Source organism: Macaca thibetana, chromosome 15 (assembly GCF_024542745.1).
Source record: "Macaca thibetana thibetana isolate TM-01 chromosome 15, ASM2454274v1, whole genome shotgun sequence".
In the NCBI taxonomy this organism is placed as follows: Eukaryota; Metazoa; Chordata; class Mammalia; order Primates; family Cercopithecidae; genus Macaca; species Macaca thibetana.
This window is the reverse complement of record NC_065592.1, coordinates 96,954,411-96,980,695: the sequence shown is the minus strand read 5'-3', so window position 1 is coordinate 96,980,695 and position 26,285 is coordinate 96,954,411. Positions and strand designations below refer to the sequence as shown.

Here is a 26,285-nt window from a genome sequence, read left to right as displayed (position 1 = left end):
GCCCACTTTTCCAGATGGGGAAACTGAGACATGAAAGCTTTAGCTACTAGTCCAAAGTAGCAGTGGCAGACCACACTTCCTAGTGGAGCCCTTAACCCACCAAGTCATCCTGCCTTACAACAGGAATCACTCCCCTACACAAACTCCCAAAGAAAATGGAAAATTAATCTGTCAATCCATTATGCATGTCTACTGACATATTCAGCAATTTTTCAATTCAGAAAAAAAGACATCGTGAGGAAAGGAACTTTTCAGGCATAGTTTTTACAATCTCAGGATCCTCCTAGGGTCCCAGTAAAAAATAATAGTATTTAGCCACAATTAGCTGATTCTTGAAACATTACAGAACTTTTGGGGGCAATAATAAAATCCATATGGGGAAGAAAGAAAGGGGGAAGCTGGTAGCTAATGATGTTTAACAATTCTCATTGACTGCTGGGGACAGATCTATGCTTTGCTTGTGATCTGCCTGTGTCTATGATAATGTCACAGAACTTGATGGGGAGGAATCCAGTATGCTCTGTCCTTCTTGGGAACATGAAGCCCCATACTTAAAGTCCTCTGAAGAGAGGGTGGGACACTGAAGTGTAGGAACCATCTAGAGATCCTGGCCACCCCAATGCACACTCCCAGGACACACGCCCTGCACTTGCCCTGATCCAGAGCATCATTATCACAGTGCAAAACCACAATGATGCAGAGGCCAGGTCCACAATGCAGAGGGCTGATCAGCCTGGTCCATGGTACCCTTAGCCCCGAGCACTGGGCCCAGGTCCTTTGGAGTCCCTCACTCTGTTCTCCTTCAGCAAGTGCTTCCGCATGAGGCAAGGAGTCCAAAGAGCCAACCAGATGCTCCTTCCTGGATCTCACCCTTCCCCAGGATCCCAGATTTCCCGACTCAAAGACCCTGAGTCCACTCCTAGGGCCTGAGCAGGTCTTTTCCTTGGGTCCATCTTCCCGAGGGCGCACCAAGCCATGGATATGCACACACCAGGCACAGCAGTGTAGGGGAAAGGGAATGGTTCAAGGTCGATGTCTGTGGTGATGTTGATAGAATTTGGATGTGTAGGCTGAACTGTCTATGCACCTGCATATGAAGTCCCTTGTACTTTTGGGGAGAGAGAAAGGTAGGGCCATCTGACTGGGGGCTCTGTTTGTGCCCTTGAAACAGACCATATAAAAAGCATAAATAGTAGAAGCTGGCCTAAGTCTTGTCACCCAAGACCCAGGAATGTACCAGGTGCAAAGACATGTTCAAACCTGATTTGTTGATTGAGTAACCAAATGAATGAATGCATGAGTCAGTCAATCAATCAATCAATATAAGCATATATAAAAGTTAGTTCTTGTCCTCAATTTGAGCTACCCATAGGAAAAGATGACTTTGCCAACAGAATATTGCCTTCTGAACTCTATGTGTATAGATACAAAATGCAATCAAAGGATGGTAATGACCACGTGGATTCTAGGGTAGATTGGATAAGTAAAAGGCTCTATAGTACCCTCAAGGCATCAGGAGTTTCAGCTCCAGAAGACACTTTTTATTGGTGGGAAAGCAATTCCCTGAAAGACAAATGAGACAGCCAAGAAGTTAAATCCTAGAGAGTCACCTCGGCTTATCAGGAGAGCCAATGACTCAACTCCAAAAACAAGACTTTTCTCATCAGAGTTAAACATTTTATGTTGGTTCCATAATTCCTGTTCCACAACCAGGCACAGTGGCTTACACCTGTAATCCCAGCACTTTGGGAGGCCAAAGCAGGTGAATCGCTTGAGCCCAGGAGTTCAAGACCATCCTGAGCAACATGGCAAAACCCTGTCTTCACAAAAAAAAAGAAAAAAATCCCACCAAATACTTAATTCCCATTCATTTTTAAAAGGTTAACTTTCAAATACACATGGAGTCTAAACCACTTTCATTTGTGTACATATAATGAATATACTGATTATATAAGCATAAATAAATAAAACATCAATAGATATGATTTATATTCTTTATCTTAAGCAAGAATTATATTTTTGATTATTTAACACAATTTGTTCACCTGTAGACATCTCCACTCTATTTTAAAAAGTCTTCTAATCTTATATGTCCATCAGTTGGGTATTTTGATGAGTTTTGCAAGTACCTATCAAAACTTCTCAGATGTCTAATAGTGTTAATTGTTATAAATATAAAGGAAGCCCCATGAAACATTCATAGGATCAGCCCAATGCATTTTTACTGCAAAAGTGCAACAGTATATGTATCAGATGGTACATTAAACTAGACCTGACACATTATCTTTTTATACTCCTGATGTTTGCAATTCTTTGAGAAAAATGAACAGCCTCTATCATCCATACCCCAAGAAGGATAAATCACATCTGAAATCTCACACCAGAATTGCCTTTTAAGTGAAGCCCCATAAATGCAGTCGCAGGGAAAACTGCAATTGATCCACAAGGATATCCATTATTAGCTATTACCTAACAGAAAAGACACAAATCTTTCTCATTAGACCTATTTGTTTGTTGGAGATCAGGTGACCCTGGAGTGATTCTTTTCCCCTGGATTTTCCTCTGTTGAGCTTGTGTGCTCTGCATCTCTCTCCATCTGCAGAATGCCCTCATCCTCCCCTCTCTTTGCTGTCCCTCCTTCCTGTTGGATATGTAATCAGCCTGCCTCATCAATGCTTTGCCTTTTTCCTTTCCACGATTAATCGATCTCCTGCTGTGCATGAACTAACACTGTGCACTTTAATTCCATAAAGGTCATGTATATAAACAAACATCTTAACTTGATAGCTTGAGAAAAATTATGTCTAGAGATTTACATATTTGATGATCCAGAGACCAACTAATACTCCTCTTTAGAGTTCTAGATGATAGATGTATGTGTATATATATGGGGGGGACGGTGCTCATGAGTGCATATCCACGTGTATTTGTGTAACGTGGAGAACTAGGATATTGTGCTAGATGCCAGGAAAGAGGAGTAAACAAGATCTTTATGTCTCTGCCTTCATGCAGTTTATGTCCTAACGGTGTGTACAGACAGGTATGCAGGGACACACTGATGATACTAAGTAACCTATGCTGTGATGCGAAACACAGGGGGCTATAAGAGCATGTAGTGGAGGGTACGTAGGCCAGGTATAGAGGCAGAAGAAGCAACATCACAGCTAAGGCCTGAAAGATAAGCAGGAGTTAGCCAGTGTAGAAGGAAGGGAAAAGGTTCCAGGCAGAGAGGACAACCTGGAAGATAAGTGAGATTATAGCTCAGTAGATAAATTGAAAACTCAGAGTGGCTGTATCATGGCATCGAACAAAGGTAGAGGCACGAAATGAGGCTGAGAAATGGCTTTGAATCTGAGGACACAGGGCTTTCAAGACTTGATAAGAAGTTGTCAGCCTTTGCTATATAAGTGTAATGCCATCTTTGTTAAAAACACCACTATCAAGCAGGGGAGCTAGGCAAGCAGTTCCTAAAATTCACGTGGAATAATCATCATGCTAGAATCATCCTGAAAATTCTGAAAGAAGACTGATGAGTGAGACGCTAATACTTCAAATAGCAAAAAAAAAAAAAAAAAAAAAAAAAAAAAAAAAAAAAAAAGACGCTGTGGGAGATAAAAGTTTAATGCTGCCATGTAAGTACACAGACTGATTAATGGAATAAGCTAGATCCCTAAGCAGGCCCAAACACAAAGGTAGTCCTCCCATAGAACCAAATTGCTATTTTAAATTAGCGAGGAAAAGACAGAATTATGTAACAAATGAGATCCAGAAACCTGATTGGCTACACCAAAAAAAATAAATAAATAAAACAATTGCTACATCACTCCATATATTTTTAAAATTTAGATAGACAAAAGCTTTAAATGTAAAAACATATAATAGTAAAAGCAGTAGAAGAAAATATAGAATTGTTCATTTTATACTCTTAGGAAAGGCAATAAGTCTTCTTAGCCATATCTACAACATAGACACAGAAAAGGAAACAAACTTTACTAGAAAAAAATTAATTCTGCTTCACAAAAAAGGAGGAAGAGGAGGAGGAGAAAAAAGAAATATCATAATCCATAACTGACATTAGAAGACAAGCAAAACATTAGGCAAAGTACAAATTTTCTTATTTTTTGAAAAGGCCACTGATTCAATTAAAAAAGAAAAGGGCTAAGTTTACTGAAAAAAAATACCAATGACTTACAAACATATGAAAAGACTTTCAATTTGAATCATAATTACAAAGCTGCAAAATACAGCAATTGAGGTACTATTTCTCAGGAAACTGGTTGACAAACGACAAATGGTTTGATAACAAAAGGTTCAATAATAATAGTACTGGCTTAATTGTAGGAAAGCAGGCACTCCCAGCTTCTGTGAGAGAACAAAATGATGTGACCTCTTTGTAAAACAACTTGGCAATATTTACTTAAAAATCGCAAATATTAGAGACCTCAGAAATAACATCACACATCTACAACTATCTGATCTTTGACAAACTTGACAAGAACAAGCAATAGGGAAAGGATTCCCTGTTTAATAAATGGTACTGGGAAAACTGGCTGGCCATATGCAGAAAATTGAAACTGGACCCCTTCCTTACACCTTATACAAAAATTAACTCTAGATGGATTAAAGACCTAAATGTAAAACCCAAAACCATAAAAACCCTAGAAGAAAACCTCGGCAATACCATTCAGGTATATGCATGGGCAAAGAATTCATGACTAGGACACCAAAAGCAATTGCAACCAAAGTCAAACTTGACAAATGGGATCTACTTAAACTAAAGAGCTTCTACACAGCAAAAGAAACTATCATCAGCGTGAACAGGCAACCTACAGAATGGGAGAAAATTTTTGCAATCTACACATCTGACAAAGGTCTAATATCCAGAATCTACAAGGTACTTAAACAAATTTACAAGAAAAAAAAACCCATAAAAAAGTAGGCAAAGGGTATGAACAGATACTTCTCAAAACAAGACATTTATGCAGCCAACAAACATATGAACCAAAGCTCATCATTGCTCTCACTCATCATTTCATTAGAGAAATGCAAATCAAAACCACAGTGAGGTACTATCACGCCAGTCAGAATGGCGATTATTAAAAAGTCAGGAAGCAATAGATGCTGGCGAGGTTGTGGAGAAATAGGAACGCTTTTACACTGTTGGTGCGAGTGTAAATTAGTTCAACCATTGTGGAAAAGAGCGTGGTGATTCCTCAAGGATCTAGAACCAGAAATACCATTTGACCCAGCAATCCCATCAAAGGGTATATACCCAAAGGATTATTAATCATTCTACTATAAAGACACATGCACACATATATTTATTGCAGCACTATTTACAATAGCAAAGACTTGGAACCAACCCAAATGCCCATCAATGATAGACTGGATAGAGAAAATGTGGCACATATACAGCATGGAATACTATGCAGCCACAAAAAAGAATGAGATCATGTCTTTCACAGGGACATGGATGAAGCTGGAAGCCACCATTCTCAGTAAACTAACACAGGAACAGAAAACCAAACACTGCATGTTCTCACTGGTAAGTGAGAGTTGAACAATGAGAACACATGGACACAGGGAGGGGAACATCACACACCAGGGCCTGTTGGGGGTGGGGGGCAAGGGGAGGGAGAGCATCAGGACAAATACTCAATGCATGTGGGGCTTAAAGCCTAGATGACAGGTTGATAGGTGCAGCAAACCACCATGACACATGTATACCTATGTAACAAACCTGCACATTCTGCACATGTATCCCAGAACTTAAGGTAAAATAAACACACACATACACACACACACACATATACACACACACACAAATCACAAAGCACAAATATCTTGCAATTTTCCTGCAATTCAAATTCTAGGAACATTTCCTATAGATAAAGTTATGCATGTGATGTTGGGAGGTGGGGACTTCTGGAGGTGATTAGGTCATTAGGGTGGGATGAGATTAATGCCCTTTATAAAAGAGGCCAGAGGGAGCTTGTCTGTCCCTTCTGCCATGTGAGGATACAAGTAGAAGGTATGCACAAGAACTTGTACACTGGAGTTGTCTAGTAAGAAGTTGGTTAAATAGAATCTATTTATCCAGAGGATTTCTGTGCAGCTGGGAAGAAAATAAGGTTGGTTACATATGTTTATCCAGAAACATTTTTAAGATACATTGTTAAGTGAAAAACTAACAAGATGTAGAAGAGGGGGTATAGCATGCCCTCATTTGTGTACAAACTAAAAAGACCTATATATATATACTATATATGTAAGACGAAGATTTATGAAAGGGAACCGACACAAAATAAGATCCATGGTTGTTATTGGAGAGGGGAGCTGAGGGATTTTAGAGGGTGGGAGTACATGGTGGGAGGGAATTGCCTGGGCTCTCGAGGTCAAACTTGGGCAACAAGGTTGGAGTAGACAGAGCCTTAAGTGAGACATTAGATAGGCTCCTATCCCTAATTATGCTCTGCTTTACCAAGCAGCCCAGGCCAACTAAAAAGCCTGACAGCCCCTCAAAGGCTGCCAAAACCTCCCCACCTTCTTCAGAGTGGAGGTACACTCTTTGTAACAAGAGTTACAACGTGTATTCATGGTACACTCCTTTGTGCTGCCTGCATTTCTGATCACTTTCAAATATTATCTTAAAAAACAAAATTACCAGCTAAATTCCATACAATAAAGTTAATGCATTTCAGAGAGATGTGCAAAATCACTTTAAAGAATCTGAAAGGCTCCCAGGCATGAGAAGCCCTGGTTAAAGGCACTAACCTTTCCAAAGAAAGAATGCATCAATCAGCATTGGTGCTGGGCAGAGAATGAAGGAGAGGAAAAGGAGCGTCCATCCAGGGGATACAAGTCTGGGCCAAAGTACTTCAAGTTCTACATTCCCTTTGTGAAGGCTCTCCCATTATGGAGATGGATGCCTCAGGCAAGCTTAGCTTAATGCCATTTAACATTTTAAATGCAGAATTAAATGCCCTTGCTCTAATTCCAAGATCAACCAAGCAAGCTTCCAGTTATAATTTGTTCTTTTTTATAGAGCTGCTGGTGTAGAAAAAGACTGTTATGCTGATCTGTGCATTCTGGTCCATGTAATAGTTATATGCCTCTTTATATAGCAATATAGTGACAATTTTCTTCTATTTTTTAAAAAACTAAAACGAAAATAAACAACTTTAGGCATTATTTTAAGAGACACCGGGAGCCAGAGGGTAATTATAAGCAGTGAGATGATAAGATCAGCATTTGGGAAAGACCATTCCAGCTACAGTGTGGCATGGGTAGAGAGGGGACAAGACTGGAGGCAGGGATGCGAAATAGGAAGCGATGGCAGCATTTTAGGCAAGGATGATGATGGCATGAATTATATTGTTTCTATGTAAGTACTTATCAGATGTTTGTTCCCCGCCCCCCGCCCCCGCACACTGCAATCCTGGTAAGAAGAGACCAGGGCAGTTTTTCTCACCATATCCCATGTACTTAGCTAGTGTCTAACATGGAGAAGACCCCAATCAATATTTGTTGAAAGAATGATTGAATAATGTCAGTGGAGATTTTAAAAATTAGATTTAAGAAATACTTAGGAAACTGGATTGACAAGACATAGTATGTGAATGAGTATAGGGGTTACAGAGAAGGAAGAGTCATGGTTTGTGGCTTGTATTTACTGACTGGATAATGGTGCCATCCATTACAATAGGGAACACTGGCAATGGGTTTGGGGCAACAGTGAAAAATTTTGTTTAGAAATGACAAGTGTGACACTGTCCTGTATGAGAGGTGTTGCATACATGAGTCCAAAGGTCTTCACTGATAATTGATGGGAAACAGATTAGGAAATCATTAGCACAAAGAAGGTAACATAAGTCATGGATGAGGGTGATGTAGCCCAGAGATAGCCCAGGAAGAGAAGCAGCCATAGGACAGAATCCCAAGGGACATCAACTTTTAAGATCTGTTTTTAAGAGCAGAGAAAAGGAACCGACAAATAAAGCAAACAAGTAGCATGCAGAGAGATAGAGGGAAAACAAGAAAAATGTGGTTACACCAAGGCCAAAGGAAAAGAATGTTTCAAGGAGGGAGTGAGAAATGAAGCCAAATTCTGCTAAGAAGTCAAGTAAGATAAGGACTGAGGAATATGGCCCATGAAGGCTTCTGGGGACTATGGTGGAGTGAGTTTGAAAAACAGTGGAATGGGACTGGTATAGGAGATAGGAAAATAGACATAATGAATACAGATCACTCTTCCAAGATCTGGCTTTGAAGAGAGAGTTACTTCAGTCAGGATCAGAAGGAGAGCGAGGGAATCGTGCTAAAGAAAAACTTTTCTAAGATGGGAGGAACATGAACCTGCTTCAATTCTTATCTTAAAATGTGGAACAATAGAAAGAAACAGAAAATACAGATATGTGAGCGAGGGAAAGTTGCTGATAGAAAAAAGCTTAAGAGGATGAGCCAAGAGGTTCAGTGATTAGCTTCAGCTGAAAGGCGCTCCAGCCCTTCCATCGTAACCGGTTGCAGATGCAAGTTGCAGCTTACTCTAATGCAGTATGAGTGAAGGTGGCCCCAGGAATACCAAAACTCATTTGACAGAAAATAATGAAACTCAGTTGGATTACTGCCACCATAGGAAGTAAGGATTGGGAATTACTCACATCCCATCTACACATCAATGTTTCCCACCATTGGAAGTGTTTAGATGTGTATGCATCTGTCTCTTGCTAGATATAAGCTGCTCAGGGGCTCCTTGCCTCTGCAGAGTACCCTATTGGTTGGACATCTCCATGTCCTCAATAACACTAGTGACACTGAACTACTGTTTGCATGATGGCAGCTCACCCACATGACAATCAGGAAATGTGACAAACTATTCCACCAAGATGAAAAGACAACTTGATGAGCAGAAAAATAAGATTTGATGTCTGTGAAAGCTTCTGCTCTTGGGTTCACAGAAAACAGAGACTAACCAAAGAGTTCAGTTAGAAAACTTGCCAGAGCGTCATCCACAGAAGTGGGCCAGGAATGGGCTGAAAAAGTCTTGAACACTAATCCCAGGGAAAAAATAAAAATTTGTTTCTATTAGTGGGAAACCACGGAAGGGCTGCCACCCAGGATGGCAGGAAGCTGGTGACCAGCAAAACCTTCCAGCCTCAGTGGCAGAGCTGGACTTAAAGAAAACCTACAGGTTGGGTTTCTGCTGTTTAGCCACCAAAAGAACTGAAGCAGACTCTGGTTTGCCCCTGGAGTGGAGGCAATGGTGAATTCTAGAACAGAAAAGGAAACCCTAGCGTCCATGGCTGACTGATTCAGAACCACAGAGTCTTTCAAGGAGTAGCATGCATGGGAGTCGCAGCCTCCAGATTCAAGATGAAATCACTCAGGCTGATGAGGTCAAGTAGCTCAACCAAGATCCCAGACCCTGATACTGTCAGAGAGTGGGTATCCCAACTCCTGTCTCCCTGACCAGGGCTCCTTTCAGTTATACCAGGTTCCTATACTTTGTCTCCTTTCTGACTGTTAACCTTATCAAATCAGGTTCAGTTGAAACAATGACGGTCTGCCCTCAGGTCATCCACCAGAAAAAAAGTACACAAGCCAAGATTTCTTCACAATCTATTAAAGGGGTTTCCAGCCAAATGATTGCTTGTGTAGGTACGTTTGTGATTTGGGAACAGAGGGGAAGGGGATAAGAAACACCACCAGAAACAGAAGGAGGCTGAAGAGTTGCAAAGAGAAAGGACCAAACCTATGTACCTTAGTCCATTTGGGCTGCTATAATAAAATATTTTAGACTGGGTAATTTATAACAACAGAAATGTATTGCTCACAGTTTTAGAGGCTGGGAAGTCTAAGATCAAGATTCTAGGAGATTCGATATCTGGTGAGGGCCCATTCCTCATAAATGGCACCTTCTTTGTGTGTCCTCACATAGCAGGAAGGACAAACAAGCTCTCTGGAATCTCTTTTATGAGGCCACTAACCCCATTTGCCTTTATGTCATAATCAACTCCCACCTCTAAACACCACTACCCTGGTGACTGAGTTTTAACATATGAATCTTGGGAGAATACAAACATTCGGGCCATAGCACCAGATGCGCACAAGAAATATCCAAGGAGCAACATCATCTATAACATTCTTTGAGTTTGGGGTGGTAGCAGCAGGGTTTTGAAATAAAATTGGGAGTAAACTAAAAAGAGTGTTCTGGTTTGGGGTTTTGTTTTGTTCTTTGGAGAGAGACATTTGTTTTGGATTTTTTTTTTCACCGTAGTTGTGTGTTTTTTTTGTCACACCTTACTGGGGAATCTAAGGGCTATGATATCAAACTCCCTTGCCCGGCACCCTCCACCCCTACACATGCATCACACAGAGGAATAAGCCAAGCCCAGAAAAGAGAGGTCACTTGCCCCACGGTGGGCCAGAGTCAGACAATTCGGGCATAGGTCCCTCTGCCACCTCACAGCAAGGGACTCTGGGGTACATGAAGTAGAAACAACTCTTGTTACAAAGATTAGCGTCGAGAAGACTCTTTCTTTTTAAATTGCACCACACTGCAGAGGTTGAAACCAAAATTCCAATACCTTTCAGTTTCGTTTACATTGTTCATTTATGTTGAGAAGAGATCAAAGAACCAGAAGAGAGACACAGTGGGTCTCTGAGTGACCAGGTCAGCTAACAGGGTCAATGCACTAACACTCAAGTACTTCTCACAAAGAAGACAGCCCCACCAGGTCCTGGCCAAGAGAAATCCAGAATGATAAAATCAAAACTAAAACAGTGGTTTAGGGAAGTACATTCTCAATTATTCAGAAAAGTTTACAACTCAAGATAATTAAGTTGAACAAATTACACACAGCAGAGTTTTATACACAGATTTATGTATTGATAAAAACACGGTACACGCATACAACATTATGGTACGTGTCTATGTATGTGTGTGTAGACAATTCTTGGGATATGAAGATTACAGGAAAGGATGGGGTGCTAAGTAGCAATTTGTCCTTATTTGACATAAAAAAGGAACTCTAAATGGTGTGTGATTATTAACAGTTTTATTTTGTACAAGAAGGTGCCATATTACCAAAGGAAACCAAATCGTTTATCTCTTCACAATATACATCAGACTGCCCAGGAGCTGAACAGGAGAAGAGGATGGGGGGTGGGGCAGACAGAAGATGAAGCACCAGCCCACCTCCTTTGCACTGCATGACGTTTAACCTGTGAACATGAGTTCAAGTCTCCAGACCTCTCCTAGGCTCTCGAGGTCAAATTTAGGCAACAAGGTTGGAGTAGACAGAGTCCTAAGTGAGACATTAGATAGGATCCTATCCCTAATTACGCTCTGCTTTACCAAGGGGCCCAGGCAAACTAATAAACCTGACAGCCCCTCAGAGGCTGCCAAAACCTCCCCACCTTCTTAAGAGTGAGACTGTAAACCTAAGTAAGCGGATGTCTGTAAAGGGCCCTTCACGTCCCATGGGAGCAAACCTTCATGCAACCAAAAATATCTCTCAGAAGGGTGCTTTTCCTGGAAAGGTCTCACAGCAGAACATGAACAAATATAAAATGGTAGCTGGATGAGTTTTGGATGGGAGCCAATAATCCTGAAGTTTGCTCACTGGCTCAGTCACTGAGACTGGTCATCAATCTTGAGGCATTGAGAAGTCAGGGGGAAGAAAGAAGTCAGGGAAGAATAAGTATTCTCTCGCCACAGGTCTTTCAGGGGAGCTAACACAGACCTCGTGGAAAGGGCTGTGGGTTTCTCCACTTACATAAGCACCCCCCACTGTGGCAAAGACTCCAGGGGCAACAGTCTTCATTTCACTCTGTCTGCTCTGCCCCTCCTCCAACCCCAATCTGCAAAGATGGCCCAGCAGGCACAAGGTTAGCATAACTAATTGCTGCCAACTCATGAAGGCTTTTCTTTGAAGCTCGATTTTTGTGTATGAATTGCCTGAAGAAGAGGAACACTTGAAATTTAACACACACACACACACACACACACACACACACTCTCTAAGCTAAACAGAAAATATATTTCTTCCTGTATGAAGATAAGATGATTGCTTTCAGATCAGTAGCTCATGCACTTTTTAATTATTTGGTCTCTCACAGAGATGAGTTTGCACAGACTTAGCCATGTTCAACTTGTCTCCCCATTTATGGTGGTTCTATTAGGTTGGTGCAAAAGTAATGGCAAAAAGCGCAATTACTTTTGCACCAATCTAATAAAATGGTGAGCCAGAATTAGGCAGTCAGTTTGAGAACACAGAACAGAGGGGAGGCACCCTAAAGCAAAGGCCCCCAGCATTCATTTGGATGCTAGGAGAAAGAGCTTCTAGTTCCTACCATGCTGTTAATGAGTCGACCTTGGGCGACTTTCTTCACTGTCCTTGATTTTTGCAAAGAAGAGGCTGAAGCAGATCGTTTCTAAGGCCTTTCTCTTTCTGAGGTTCCGATTCTAAGTGACCCATCTGAACACTGACCCTGTGGCCTCAGACTCATTAGACCAGCACTTACATGCCACTAGCCTTGTTAGCAGCTCACATTTAAAAAGACATGGTCTGAAGGAGTTCAGAGCAGACACTGAGCACATTTCCACGTAACACTCTGACACCAAAGGTCTTCAAATTCACACACCACCAGACCCAGAGCACCTTGCATCGCCCCCTTCCTTCACAGCTGATGTATACACTTCCTTATCTCCATGACCGAGGCTTCAGGGAACCTCAGAGCCTGGAGAAACTTGTCTGAGCATCAAATCCAAAGCCCTCGGTTTACATGTAACAAGCTGAGGCCCAGAAACATTAAAAAGCTGCTTCAAGATCCAGTAACTGGGTAGTGACTGGGTAGTGGTGACATTGGGGTGCAGTTTCCAGGTCTCCTGACTCCAGCTTTCCATGCTATGCTTTTTCATTTTTATTTTTTGAAACACATAAAGAATTAACTTGGTATCTACACATTATTTTTCTTTGCAAGATTTTTATAACTTTGGGCACATTCACTCATTCATCTCCCAGATCAATATTTATGACTTCCCAGTCCTTCGGACACCCCAGAGAGCAAAGTTAAGTGGTGAGAAGGCACCCAGTTATATGGGACCTTTACTTTTCTAATGGAGATTGATCAGCAATCAAATGTGAGCTAAAATTATCAGGCCACAGTGGAGCTCAGATCTTTGCCATTTGAGGCTTGAGGTGGGATTTGTTTTAAAATAGCTCAACCAAGTAGACTATAAAAATGATTGATCAACTATAAATAATCCAAGATTCAGGGCTTTTTTTTCTTCCCTCTCTCTTTCTCTCTCCCTCTCTCTCTCTCACGAACACACATCAAACAAGTAAAAACTTTGCCACACCTCAATAGTCTCTCCCCCAAATCCTCCCATTGATTACAGGCATCAGGAGCGACTAAAAACTGGCCTTGTTCCAAGAGGCAGGTCTTTCATGTCACATCCTACCCTATAGCTTCTGAACCTACAAGAAACTCTCTAGAGAAGTGGTAAAGTTAGCCAGAGGGATAAGGCCAGTTTATGGTATTCAATAATGGTTTGATAATGTTTTTTCCCTAAGATGAGCAATGGGTTAAAACTGGATTCACTTGCTTAATACTCAAGGCAAAAAAAAAAAAGAAGAAGAAGAAGAAAGTAAAAGAGAAAAGAAATTCAATTCCCCTTCCCCAGCTAAACAAAAACTCTAGTTTTTATACTCCTATGACCTAGATACAGTCAAAGAGATCATACAGAATATTCCTAGGGAGAAAGAGACCTCAACTCTCAGCTGTTCGCCAACTCTTCAGCTTAGAAAACATCTTTATAAGGGAATATTGAAACAGACACAAACAGAGGTTTATGGGATAGAAACAGTGAGAGACTTTAAACAGACCTAAACTCGACGCTAGGGAGCTGGGACCACATTGCTTCAACTTCCCATTACTTACTTGTAATAACATACAACCCAGGCTCTTCTCTCAACTCCAGCGTCCTGAATTCCCATAAGGAAATATCACTTTTCAGAGAAGAAAAAAATCAAACCCATTTTCCTGTATAGTAAATAATGGGTGATGGAAGGGGAGGTGGAAGAAAGTAGGGTCAAAAGGGTCACAAGGCTTTTCCATCGGTTTACCCAGCGTAACAGAAGTGTCCACACGGTTGTGCCAAGCTGATGTCTGTAAATACCTACACTACGAAGACAGCATGTTCTCAACTCCAGCTTGCAAGTTGTATTAAATAATGAATGATGTAAATTAGACTGCCTTATTTATTAACAAGTCTAGTGTGGCTTACGCAACCATGCTCCAAATTTAAATACATGGCTCTTAAATGCATATAAGCCACAATCCAAAGTTCTAAAATCCCCAATGGAGGGGCTGAGAAGTAAACATCAGAGTAATAAAAACTGATGCCTATCACTGAATCTTTGTGAATGCCAGGATTTTTTTAAGTACAATTAATTGCAATGGCAAAGCTTACTAAAGTAAGAGGGCCAAAATCAATGTATTAATGACACAACATCACAGCTGCTTAACCAGGCCAACAATAAATTGCACATAGAGTCTGTGATAGGAGAAGCTTCAAATTCTATTTAGGTTGTGCTAAGAGGAAAAATATAAGGCTTGTCTCAAATATTACCCCCAAATCAGAGAATACCACTGAAGAAACTCAAAAAAAGATCCGTGTTGGTCTTCATAAAGCATGTGCAACATAAAAATGCACACCCTTCCACAAAAACATGGATAGACAGAACACTACCGAACTGTCAGATGGTAAATTTTAGGTTATGTATTTTTTTTTTTTTACCACAGCTAAAAAAATGCATGACTTCTTTTGACTGTGCCTTTTACCACTTGGGTGAAACAGAAATTGTCCTTTGCAATGCACTCTGGCACTTAGTACAACTGGGATTTAAACGGCCAGTTACATAATTCCAACAACAGGCTTCACTCTTGAATTCCATTGCATGTGACATTGGTACTGTGTTTAAATTCATTTTAATGCTGCTGGGGTATAACCATTTCCAAATAACAGGAGCTGCCACTTAGCAGTGTGATGCAGAGCAGGCGTTATACATACCTATAGATAGATACTGATCTGGTTATGTCACATTAGTGAGCAAAAAATATAAAACAGGTACTGTGATGGGAAGATTTTTAATATAGGTTCAATGACTCTGAGGACAAAATGTCAGCTTAGCTTAAAGCATGCATGTAAAAACAACAACACAAAAAGATCCTACCTCTTAATCTATACATTTTTTAAATGTTCCGCTATTTGTGTTCTTAGAACCCTAAGGGCAGGATGGTTTAATATATAGATGCTAAAAGAGTCACCATTTTTGAATGATGTGGTAAACTGTTGTTTCAGCAAGTTGTGTGTTGTTAATCACAGTTTATTCAATACATTATTTCTATTTTTAAAAAAATAGGAGCACGTAACTTCAGCTACATGCCATTAAACCAGAACTTTACGACAGGTTATTTTAGGAATACCACTGGGCCTAATATCAAAGTTTTAAAATATGTATAATTTGGTTCCAACTGTAGCTGGTATCCACTGGCCAAGAATTTAAAAGTTGTTTAAGCAAATATTAACATGTAAGAAAAAAAACACAGATTGTGTCATATAAGGATGAGATGAAACAAGCGCATCCACCGACGTCATTTTGAGGTCAAAAAAGCAGAATTCAAAACAATTATATGGAGTACTTTCCAAATAAGTATTGTAATATGAGTTACAGATAAAGGCACTGGGGCACAAACTGGCTGGGCTCACATGAAGCTGAGATAGAGCGGAGAAATATACTTTGTCTCAGGACTCACATCTACCCAGCCAGACTACTATTACTAACCTAATTCCCTGTTCTCAACACTTAGCCCTATATACCTCTCCACTCCCACAACCCCAAGAGGTTTTCAAATCAAAAGGGAAAAAAATCAAAGTAGAAATTAGAAGTGCCAAGATTGAATGAATAACTATGACACACGCTTTAGTAAATATTTTAAAAACCTACTTTAAAAAAGCTGAAAATAGGAATCTGCCATCAGATATAAAAGAAGCATCAACAATTGTGAGGACAGATATAAGAAAGCTCTGCTGAAATCAATTGATTTCATATACATTAGATAGCTAAGATCAGGAAGGTCTAAAATAATAATTTTTTAGATTTAAAGATAGTTTTATTTCCTTTTTCTCAGATCATGGCCTTAAAAATTATCAAAGAGAAAAACAATTAAAATGAAAATGATCAGCCCTATCTTATTTCTCTCTTCATTATATGCATCTGTCTCCTAAAACAGAATTTCAAAAGCACCACCACCACACACACAACAATATCTAACTGTGTAAGACACTCCCCATGATCTCAAAACAGTCAGAAGCACTCTGGATTCCATATGGCCTCCTCCATCTAAATACTGACACCCCATCTCATGAAAAAGATTCTGACAAAAGGCCACAGACTTTGGACCAGCCTGGTAAGCCTCAACCAGCCCAGTCCAAGACCACCACAGTTGGGGCCCTATCCACCCTTGCTCTCCGCTCTTGCTCCTGCTCTCCTTGCCACAGAGATAGAGATCCTAGCACCCTGGACTCAGTCCGATAGTTGGCTGCTCCCAACACGTCTCAGCTATGCTAGGCTTGAACATTCCCCTCTGCTCTGCTGTCATTTCCTTTTGCCTGAGGCTTATACCATAAGCATCAGCAGCAGAACAGGCAATAGAGACTAGGAAGGTCTCTTACTTACAGTAAAAAACAGGTTATCTTGGTCAACTACGTTGGCAGAAACATGGTTGTATGTTTTCTGTGGAAGGAAAAATGCATGCGCACTCGACAACCGGAAGGCCACAGCCCAAGCCCCACTTTAGGGCTGCCTATCTCAGTATCAAACTCAGTAAGGAAAACTAGGAGAAACTTTGCCTTACAATCTTGCACATATATGAATAAAATCTCATGTTAATGAGATGTATGGAATGACAGCATCCTTAAGGAAAAAATAACAATAACAGCCCAGTAGAGGTGACACAGGAATGCTAGAGAAAGGACTGGCAAGTTCTTGCTTGGTAATGTGTTTGTCACAAAGCATCAGAAAAGGAGAAAAGAAATACACAGTTCTGTTTCTTCAAGCCACAACAAGCTCAAACATTTCCAGGGATACAGGGGTCCAATGCTTAAGCCAGCATTCATCAGAGTTCTACCCACTACTTTATCATCCAGCCTAGTCCTGGGAAATTATTCAATGGGCAATTAAGAGTTATAATCCAAGTGGTCTCAAAATCATATCTCTGGGAAGTCAAGTCCAAATTAAATCAAACCAGGCTTTTAGGCTTCCAACGATCACATTTTTTCTTTTGAGCGAGTGCATTTCAACACTCAGAACTTCTCCTCTTACAGATCATTTTCAAGGCCATCTCTGGATGCCATCTCCTAAGCAAAATCTGATATATAAAATGAAAAGGGAAAGTGGTTAACTCAAACCTCAAAAAAGATGTTAAGGGAGAGACTGTCACTTCCTTCAACAGATTCGGGAAAGTTAATTATTTAAACCTCTTTTCTAGTGAATATTAATGGAACTTCTAACACAACATACACACAGCACTTTATGAAACAAAAATGCCCAAAACTAAGTTAGTGCATGCGGAAAGCCTAAAGCACACCCAGCAGAGCTTTGAAATATAAAAAGCATAGTGAGTTCCTTCCCACGAGGAATACATATATAATCGGCATATGTATATCTATATTTAAAACTTATCCTAAAGTGTCACACTTCTCCTGCACTAGCAGTCCCAAGCCAGTGAAACAGACAGGTAACTGACAGATGACCTTGTCTTGCATCTCTTGTCTCTGACTTCTCCCCACTCTTGAGACAGCATTCACTTTCAGGACCTACCCATCTGGCCAGCCCGGGCCCTAGGGGCAAGGAGAAAAAAGAGGAAAAGCTCCAGGAACTCACATTTCGGTGATGTTCTCAGGATCTACACTGTTAGGTTCCAACCTTGGAAATGCCACGATGCCAGGAGAAGGGTCGCTGCACCAGATCCGAGAGGCACTGCATTTGCAGGACGTGGGACAAGCGAGAGCGGCCCTCCAGAAACCCACAACCAGCCAGCAGAAGCCCCAGAGCCGCGCCATGGCGGGTCCATGCCACCTTATCCAGGACGACATCCCTAGCAGCCAGTGCCAGCCCGAGTGAGTGTCCCCACGCTGCACCGGCCGGTTTCCCCGACCTGTGCGGGGAGGCCTTCCCCGCTCTTGCGGCTCTCTTGACTCCTCGGTGCTTGCTTGCTGCGGGCGCGCGGAGTCCAGCGTATCACAGGCTGAGCTGGTCCGGAGCGGAGCGTATTCCGGCAGGCGGCAGGGTTCACAGTGGCCCCGGCATCGTGAACCGCTTTACAGGGGGGTGCTACCGCCGCTCGGAGCTCCGCCGCGGCCGTTGCTGCATGGCCCGGGGCGCCGGGCACCGACCGGCGGCGCTCCCGGGACTCTCTGGGGTGCAGGCTCCTTATTAGACGCGAATGGGGGTCCGGTATGCACCTCGAGGCTGAGGACAAACAGATACGCGTAAGACTGAGTGTAGGACCCCCAACACCACTAATTGGAGCACTCTCCCTCTGCGCTCGCGTCATCCCCACCCCGATCCCAGCCGGGAGACTGTGGATGGATGAGTGCCCAGCTCCAGCCCAGGAATCAACTTGCCCCGCGATGGCACTGACGCCGCTGGAGCCACCAGTGTGCCCACTCTCTCTTCGAGCCTGAGGCCAAGGGAGGGGAGGTAGGGAAAGGGTCCCCGAGACAGGATTCCATGGTACAGGCCGGGCGAAGGACCCTTTAAAGGGGAATGCGGAGACTGCCGGCAGCTTTGGCTCCGCGACCGGGGCCCCGAATGATGCTGCAGAATCCGCCACAGCCGCTGGGTGCCGGTGGCGCGGGCAGGTGGCGCGGCACGTCCCACCTGGGGAGTAGCCGAGGCCGCCCCAGGGGGAGACAGGGAGGGCCGAGGCGACCGAGGGCACTGTCTGCGCTGCTCACCCGGGCTCCGGCGCCTCACGCCCGCCGGCGGCGCCTGGGTCCAGGATCCTGCTGCCGCCGGGGACTGAGCGCGTAGAGCGCGAGCGAAGCAGCCAGCGAGGCTCCTGCTCCAACCCAATTCCGGGAGCCGCCGCCGCCGCCTCTGCTACTGCTGGCGAAGTGACGTGAGGGCTGACGCAGAGCAGGGGCAGAAACTCCAGAAAATTAGTCTGAAATCCAAAAACACACACGCGCTCATACACACACAAACCCATAACACCCTCCAGACAAAAGCACCAGGGAGGGGAGGGGAATCTGGGGGCGAGCAGGGAGGAGGGAGGCATCAGTGCCACTGGCCAGAAGCAGACAGCAGCAGCATGTGGGAGTGCACACACGCGCGCACACACGCACGCACACACGCACACATCCTGGCCGTGTAGACACGCGCGCGCGTGCCTCTGTGTGTGTGTGTGTGTGAATTTACATCCAGGTACCTCTGAGATGAACCGTTCCTCCGTTTGACGCCTCCCGGTCCCTAATTCACACCACAGTCTCTTCTACAATCGCGGTAGAGGCTGGCTCCCTTTTTGAAATGGAAACCGTGCTTGGTTCAGCTCTGAAAAATGCGCTGATTCTTATTATAGGAATCCTCCCTCCCTTCTCCCTCCCCGCGTTCTCCTTTCCCACCCTGCCTAAAAGGGAGGGCAAGCTATCCTAAAAATAAATAAATGTTGTAAACACCAAAACGTGTTCTGCATTGGTAACCAAGGATCACCGCCCCCATTCCGGGCCACCTATTTGGGGATCGGTGGTTTTGGAGGGGCTTCCTGTTGGTGCTTTTGCAGAGGGAAGGGAGTCTCCAAACACAATTCTAGCTCTCTAAGTGGGTCTTTTTCCTGCCGTTTTCTGCCATCACACGCCCGGGAAATAGAGACATGTGAGGGGAAGGGAGCGCGCCTGATGCGTATTCTAAATGCTCGGTGGCCACCCTGGCCTGTCCGATGTGTGGCGCCGCGTCATTTTCTCTCATCCTTTAACCTGTCGGGATGTAGCCATTCCCAGATCGTAGCTTCACTCCCCGCGATGCCCACCCCATGCAGGGCATCCCAAGCCCTTGCTCCCCTGCCGTACCTTGCGCGTGTTCATGTGTGCGCGGGTGTGCGCGAACGCGTGCCCTGCGCCCGCGCTGCCCGGAGCACGATATGCATCCAGCTACGAAGAAGCCAGGCGCGGGCAGAGCCTCGGGGTCTCACTAGGGACAAATTAGGCGATCCGGGAGGGTCGGGTGACAAACCGTAATTGTTCTGCGGGCGCAGTTAAATGACGGCTGCGGGGCATTCGCAAGCCTTGTCTGAGAATCCGTCTTCCCTTTTGCGGCTCGGAATCTGTTTTTCCGCAGTCATTTAAAAGCGAACTGGGAAAATGCACCGCAGTGCCTGACACTTCCGAGGGCTCTGGTGCCCCCGCGCGGGGAGAGAGCGCCCGGCACGCTCCGGAGCACCAGCCCACCGCCACGGTCGCGGCGGGCACAGCGCTGGGGGCGCGCTCTGGCGCCAGATGCGCAACCAGCGGCGCCCGACGCCTGCGCGTCCCTGCCCGGCCAGTGAGCGGCTTGCCTGGCCTCGCCGAGGTCCGGCCCGGGGAAAAAGGCGGCCAATCCTCCGCTCCAGAGAGAGCAATGGGTTGGAGTCTCGTTCAAAATATAGTAACAGTCACTGATCTACCCGCAGAGGCTGGGGATGGGAAGGATCGAGAAACCGAACCTTAGAGTGAATGCTCGGATCTAGGCCAAGCATTAAATATTACGAAGGGAACGTAAAACATCTAGTGGGGCTTTTTTGTACAGATCCTGGGCGCTGAGTGTTACCGCGGGAATTCTTGGACAGCACCCAAAAATCTTGCTGCAGGTCCCGAAGGCAAGGCTAGCAGGTCTGTCTCACCACTGTCGCTCGGCTGTAACACACTTTGAGTGGTGAACGGCCAGGCTGAAGTTTACTCCTCAGCAGGGCCTCTCTCGATTTTCTGCTAGGTGAGGACGTGCCAAGGAAGAGAAGCAAGGGCAAAAATGACCTGGTCTCAGACGCACGTAAAACTCCGCCTGTCTTGTCAGTGCCCCTTAAGTGGAGAAGCCCCTGAGGAACACTTGGGGAAGGAAGGAGTGTGTGTGTGCATAATCACCCACATCTCTCTCACACTCCCATACTCTCAGCCCATTTTCCTAAGAAAGGGCCCATTTGCGCCCTAGTGGCTGCAGCATGTCTCAATGCGGTATGGAGAATAGGCAGTTTTACGGTGGTTTGTACACCACAAGATTCCAATTATGTTGGAATATCTGTAGAATTTCTATTAGAGTAAATATATGCTACTATTATAGTTGAATTCTAAATATATTCCACTGACTGTCTCCCACTTAAAATTAGGATTTGCGGTCCTACTTCTAATCACCCTACTTCTGCTCTACTATTTCAACCATAGCAGTTTGTCTTTTGGACAGATCATTTACTTATCATATATATATTTTAAATTTCTCCCAGTAGAATGTACACTCCATGAAGGCAGGGATTTTTGTCTATTTTGTTCATTGATATATCTCAAGGACATAGTAGGTGTTAAAATATATGTGTATTTTTAATGAATAAATAAAATAAAGTTGAGATCTTACTTTCTTAACCTCTAATTCTGCAAGAACCTGGATTATTCCCCCAGACACGCTCCTTCTCACCTTCAAAATTTCAAATCTTCCTTGTGTTCCGAGTGCTCATAGCACTGCTTAAAACCTTGCCTTACTTTCTGCCTCATTTAGTAGCCAGATATGCTTCAGCACCAGGCCAGAGAGGGCCTCCCACTTACTCATGCTGTTAACTCAACACCTCCAAGGACAGTGTCTAGAACACATTGGCGATCAGTAGTTATTTCTTAACTGATAGAATTGTGGATCTATCTCGATTTTAAGACCTATAAGATATGTCCCAGAGATCACTTCAAGGATTCTCAGATCACGACTTTGTAAGAGATGATGAACATTTTTCAGATGAACAATATAGAGATGATTTTTTTCCAGATCCCTTCAATGCAGGCATAGAAACAAAGTGTTGCAGGCTCCTACCTGCACTGAACCATGATGTACCTAGAGCAATGTTTCTCAAACTCTTTTGACCGTGATCCACAATAAGAAATGCCTTTTATATCACAACCCAATGAACACATACATAAAGGCATGTACTAACAAAAAAAGAAGTGTCACAATACAAAACTTCCTTACCCTTAGTACATAGAATAAACTAATATATCCTCTTCTACACCATTTCATTCTTGAATGCATGTAATAACTCAATACATTGATTTTAACATCCAGTACTGAGTTGTAAAAAAATAAGTAAGAATACTGCCACCTTCTGATTAAAATAGAGTAATAGGGAACAGATTTGTTCTCTCAATCATATGACCAATACACTGAACAAAATATATTAAAGTTAAGACAGTGGATATAAGACAATGAAGGTCATCATTCAGAGAGAAGGAACCCAGGCAGAGTACAACTACCTAAGTTGAGGAGACTAGCTCAAGAGAAATCAAGGAGAGCAGCGTTCACAAGACAGAGTAGCAAAGAGAAGAGTATTGCACAGAAAGAACTATGGACATCTGCAGAGGGTTCCTCTCAAGTATTCAGCATAGTGCTGACAGACACATGCAGGTGATAAAGCTACCTGAGGCCAGAGAAAGAAGTACTGAAAAGATTAAAGAGTACAGAGTTAAAAAAAAATCAAAAAGAAAATGTAAAACACTATGTATCAGAGTTTGTGTGATACCACTAAAGCAGTTTTTAGAGGTTATTTTATAGCACTAAATTCCTGTATCGGGAAAGAAAAAAGATCTCTAACCAGTGACCTCAGCTTCCACCTTAAGAAATGAGAGGGAAAAAAGAACAAACTAAACACAAGGTAAACAGAAGAGAGGAAATAATACAGAGCAGAGTGGAAAATAATAAAATAGAAAATATAAAACCAATAGAGAAAATTAATTAAATCAAGAGCTGGTTATTTGTGAAGATGAATAAAAAGAGCTAGTCCAACTGATCAGAAATAAAAAAGAGAAAACACAAAGGACCAATAACAGTAATGAGAGCAATTAAAACACTGAATATTTTATAGATATTAAAGAAATACTATGGATATATTGTGAACAACTTTATGCAAATACATTTAACAACTTAAATGTAATGAACATGTTCTATGAGAGATACAAAGCCAACAAAACTCACTATAGAAGAAATAGAGTACCTAAATAATCCTATGTCTATTATAGAACTTGAATGTGTGGTTAAAAACTTTCCACAAAGAAAACTCCACTCCCAGATGGTTTCGTTGGTGAATTCTACAAAACAATTAAGGAAAAATAATACCAATTTTATACATACTCTTCTAGAAAAATGAAGCAGAAGAAATACTTTCCAATTCATTTTATGAGGCCAACATTACCTTGATACTGATATACAAAAACATTACAAGAAAAGAAAACAAGGTTCCTATGAATGTAAGTGCTAACATTCTAAGCAAAATTTCAGTAAATTGATTTAACAATACATCACACATCCAAAAACATCATGAGTAAGTGGAGTTTGTCTCATGAATCCAAGTTGATCTCATGGAGACAGAGTTGATCTCATGGAGGCACAGGGAGAATAAGGGTTACCAGAGTCTAGAAAGTGTAGTGGGGGTAAGGGAATGTTTTTCCAAAAAGCAGTTATAAGACAAGGAAATCCACTTTCACAATTTCTACTCAATATTGCATTGGAGATTTTAGTTAGTGCAATAAATCAAAAAAAGAGAAATAAAAGGTATTCAGATTGGAAAAGAAGAATTAGACTGTTTTTCTTAAAACATACAACATTGACTCCTGTATAGAAAATTTAACAGAATCCATGAAAAAGCTATTCATACTAATAAATGAATTATCAAGTTTGCATGATACAAGATAAGTATTTACAAATCAGATATATTTCTATATGCTAGCAACAATCATGAATTACCTTTTTAAAAGCTATGAATTACAATAGCCAATCAAAAATATAAAATACTTAGAATTAAAGCACAGTCCATAAATAGAAAAATAAAGATACACTGGATTTTATAAAAATTAACAATTTCTGCTTTTCAACATATACCACTAATAGAATGAAAAAAATGCCACAAAATGTAAGAAATGTCTGAAAATCAGGTATTTGATAAAGACATATCAGAGTATATAAAGATCTCTCAAACCTCAACAATATAAAAAAACATTTTAAAAGTGTGTAAATGTGTTGAACATATACTTTACCAAAGAAAATATGCAGTTGGCATGTAAGCACATGAAAAGATGCTCAACATCATTAGTCATTGAGGAAATGCAAATTAAAACCACAATGAGACAGCTACACACTAATTGGAATGGCTAAAATTTTAAAAAACTGACCATATCAAGTGTTGACCAGAATATGGAGCAACTGGAACTCTCATACACTACTACTGGGAGTGTAAAATTGTATGGCCACTTTGGAAAAGTATTAGTTTTTTGAAATGTTAAACGTATACTTACCACGTGATCCAACCATTCTACTTCTATATATTTACCTAAAAGAAAGAAAAGCATATGTCCATACAAAGACTTGAACATGAATGTTCATAGCAGCTTTATCTTTATATGTAAAAACTGTAATAATCCAAATATTCATTGACAGGTGAATGAATACACAAATTGTGGCATACCCATACAACAGAATGCAACTCAGCAATGAAAAGTAATGAGCCACGCTTGCAGTCATATGGATGAATCTCAAAATAATTATGCTAAGCGAAAACGTCAGATAAAAAGGAGTATATGTATGATCCCATTTTCATAAAACTCAAGAAAATGCAAATAAATAGATTGTGACAGAAAGTAACTCAGTGACTGCTGGTGAGGAAAGAAAGAAGGAGGCAGGGAGGAGCCAGAGGGAGCAATGACAAAGGGCACAAGGAAACTTTATGATGATGGATGGATTGTGGTGATGGTTTCAATCTGATCAATTTGCATGCTTCAGTGTTTAGCTTATTAGCAATTATACCTCCATAAAGTTGTTTTTAAAAACAAAAAAGAAATGCTGACCTAGATCCTCCAATCGTCAACTTCTTGCTCTGCTGGAGTTCCTTTACAACCTCCAATTTTAGGATGCTATTATAAAGTTTGGAGATTTTTAAAATACACTCAGATTCTGTAATGTTCTAGTTTTAGAGGTACCTACTCTGTTATTTCTTTTACATTTTGAAAAATTCTGGGGAAACTATAATTTAATAAATAGAAGACACAGTGGCCCATACCTAAAAATAGGACCTGAATGTCCATTAATAGTGGAACAATTCAATAAATTATAATACAGTCACGTGTCCCATTATGATGTTTCCATCGACAATGGACTGCATATACCATGGTGGTCCCATAAGATTATAATGGAGCTGAAAAATTTCTATCTCCTAGTAACACTGTAGCCATTTTAATACTGTAGTGCAAGGGATTACTCTCCTGTTTGTGACACCAGCATAAACAAACTGTGCTGTCATTTGTGAATAGTATGTAAAATTGTGTATAATACATCTATAATTGTTGATAATGATAATAAATGACTATGCTACTGGTTTATGTATTTACTACACTTTAGCTTTTGTTGTTATTTTATAGTGTACTCCTTCTAATTTTTTTGGTTTGTTTTTTGTTTTTTATTCATTTGTTTTTTGTTTTTTGAGACGGAGTCTCTCTCTGTTGCCCAGGCTGGAGTGCAGTGGCTCATCTCGGCTCACTGCAACCTCCACCTCCCAGGTTCAAGCGAATCCCCTGCCTCAGCCTCCTGAATAGCTGGGATTACAGGTGCATGCTACCACACCTGGCTAATTTTTTGTATTTTTAGTAGAGACAGGGTTTCACCATGTTAGCCAGGATGGTCTCGATCTCCTGACCTCATGATCTGCCCGCCTTGGCCTCCCAAAGTGCTGGGATTATAGGCACAAGTCACTGTGCTTAGCCCTTTCTACTTACTAAAAACAGAAGTCAACTGTAAAACAGTCTCAGGCAGGCCCTTCAGGAAGTATTCCAGCAGAAAGCATTGTTATCATCAGAGATGACATGAATGTAATTGACCCTGAAGATCTTCCAGCGGGACAAGATGTGGAGTGGAAGACAGTGATATAGATGATCTTGACCCTCTCTAGGTTGAGGCTAATGTAGGTGTTTGTGTGTTAGTTTTTCACAAAAAAGTTTTAAACGT

General features: G+C 41.9%; 1 protein-coding gene across 11 annotated transcripts in view; it reads right to left on the bottom strand.

Annotated features, from left to right (window-relative positions):
- NTRK2 (neurotrophic receptor tyrosine kinase 2) overlaps positions 1 to 20,555 on the bottom strand; it is a 368,220-nt gene extending 347,665 nt beyond the window's left edge. For 4 of the 11 annotated variants that reach the window (XM_050761177.1, XM_050761180.1, XM_050761182.1 and 1 more), the window contains exons 1-4: positions 20,138 to 20,460; positions 19,501 to 19,622; positions 19,028 to 19,236; positions 17,952 to 18,539 (exon numbers count right to left, since the gene is read on the bottom strand). In XM_050761177.1, coding sequence (XP_050617134.1) covers positions 17,952 to 18,163 — 212 coding nt within the window. In that variant the 5' untranslated portion in view covers positions 18,164 to 18,539; positions 19,028 to 19,236; positions 19,501 to 19,622; positions 20,138 to 20,460. Of the gene's footprint in view, positions 1 to 16,745; positions 17,901 to 17,951; positions 18,540 to 19,027; positions 19,237 to 19,500; positions 20,081 to 20,137 lie in introns of those variants that run through there. The other 7 variants (XM_050761174.1, XM_050761175.1, XM_050761181.1 and 4 more) reach the window with 7 other exon arrangements.
- Positions 20,556 to 26,285: the final 5,730 nt, after the last annotated feature.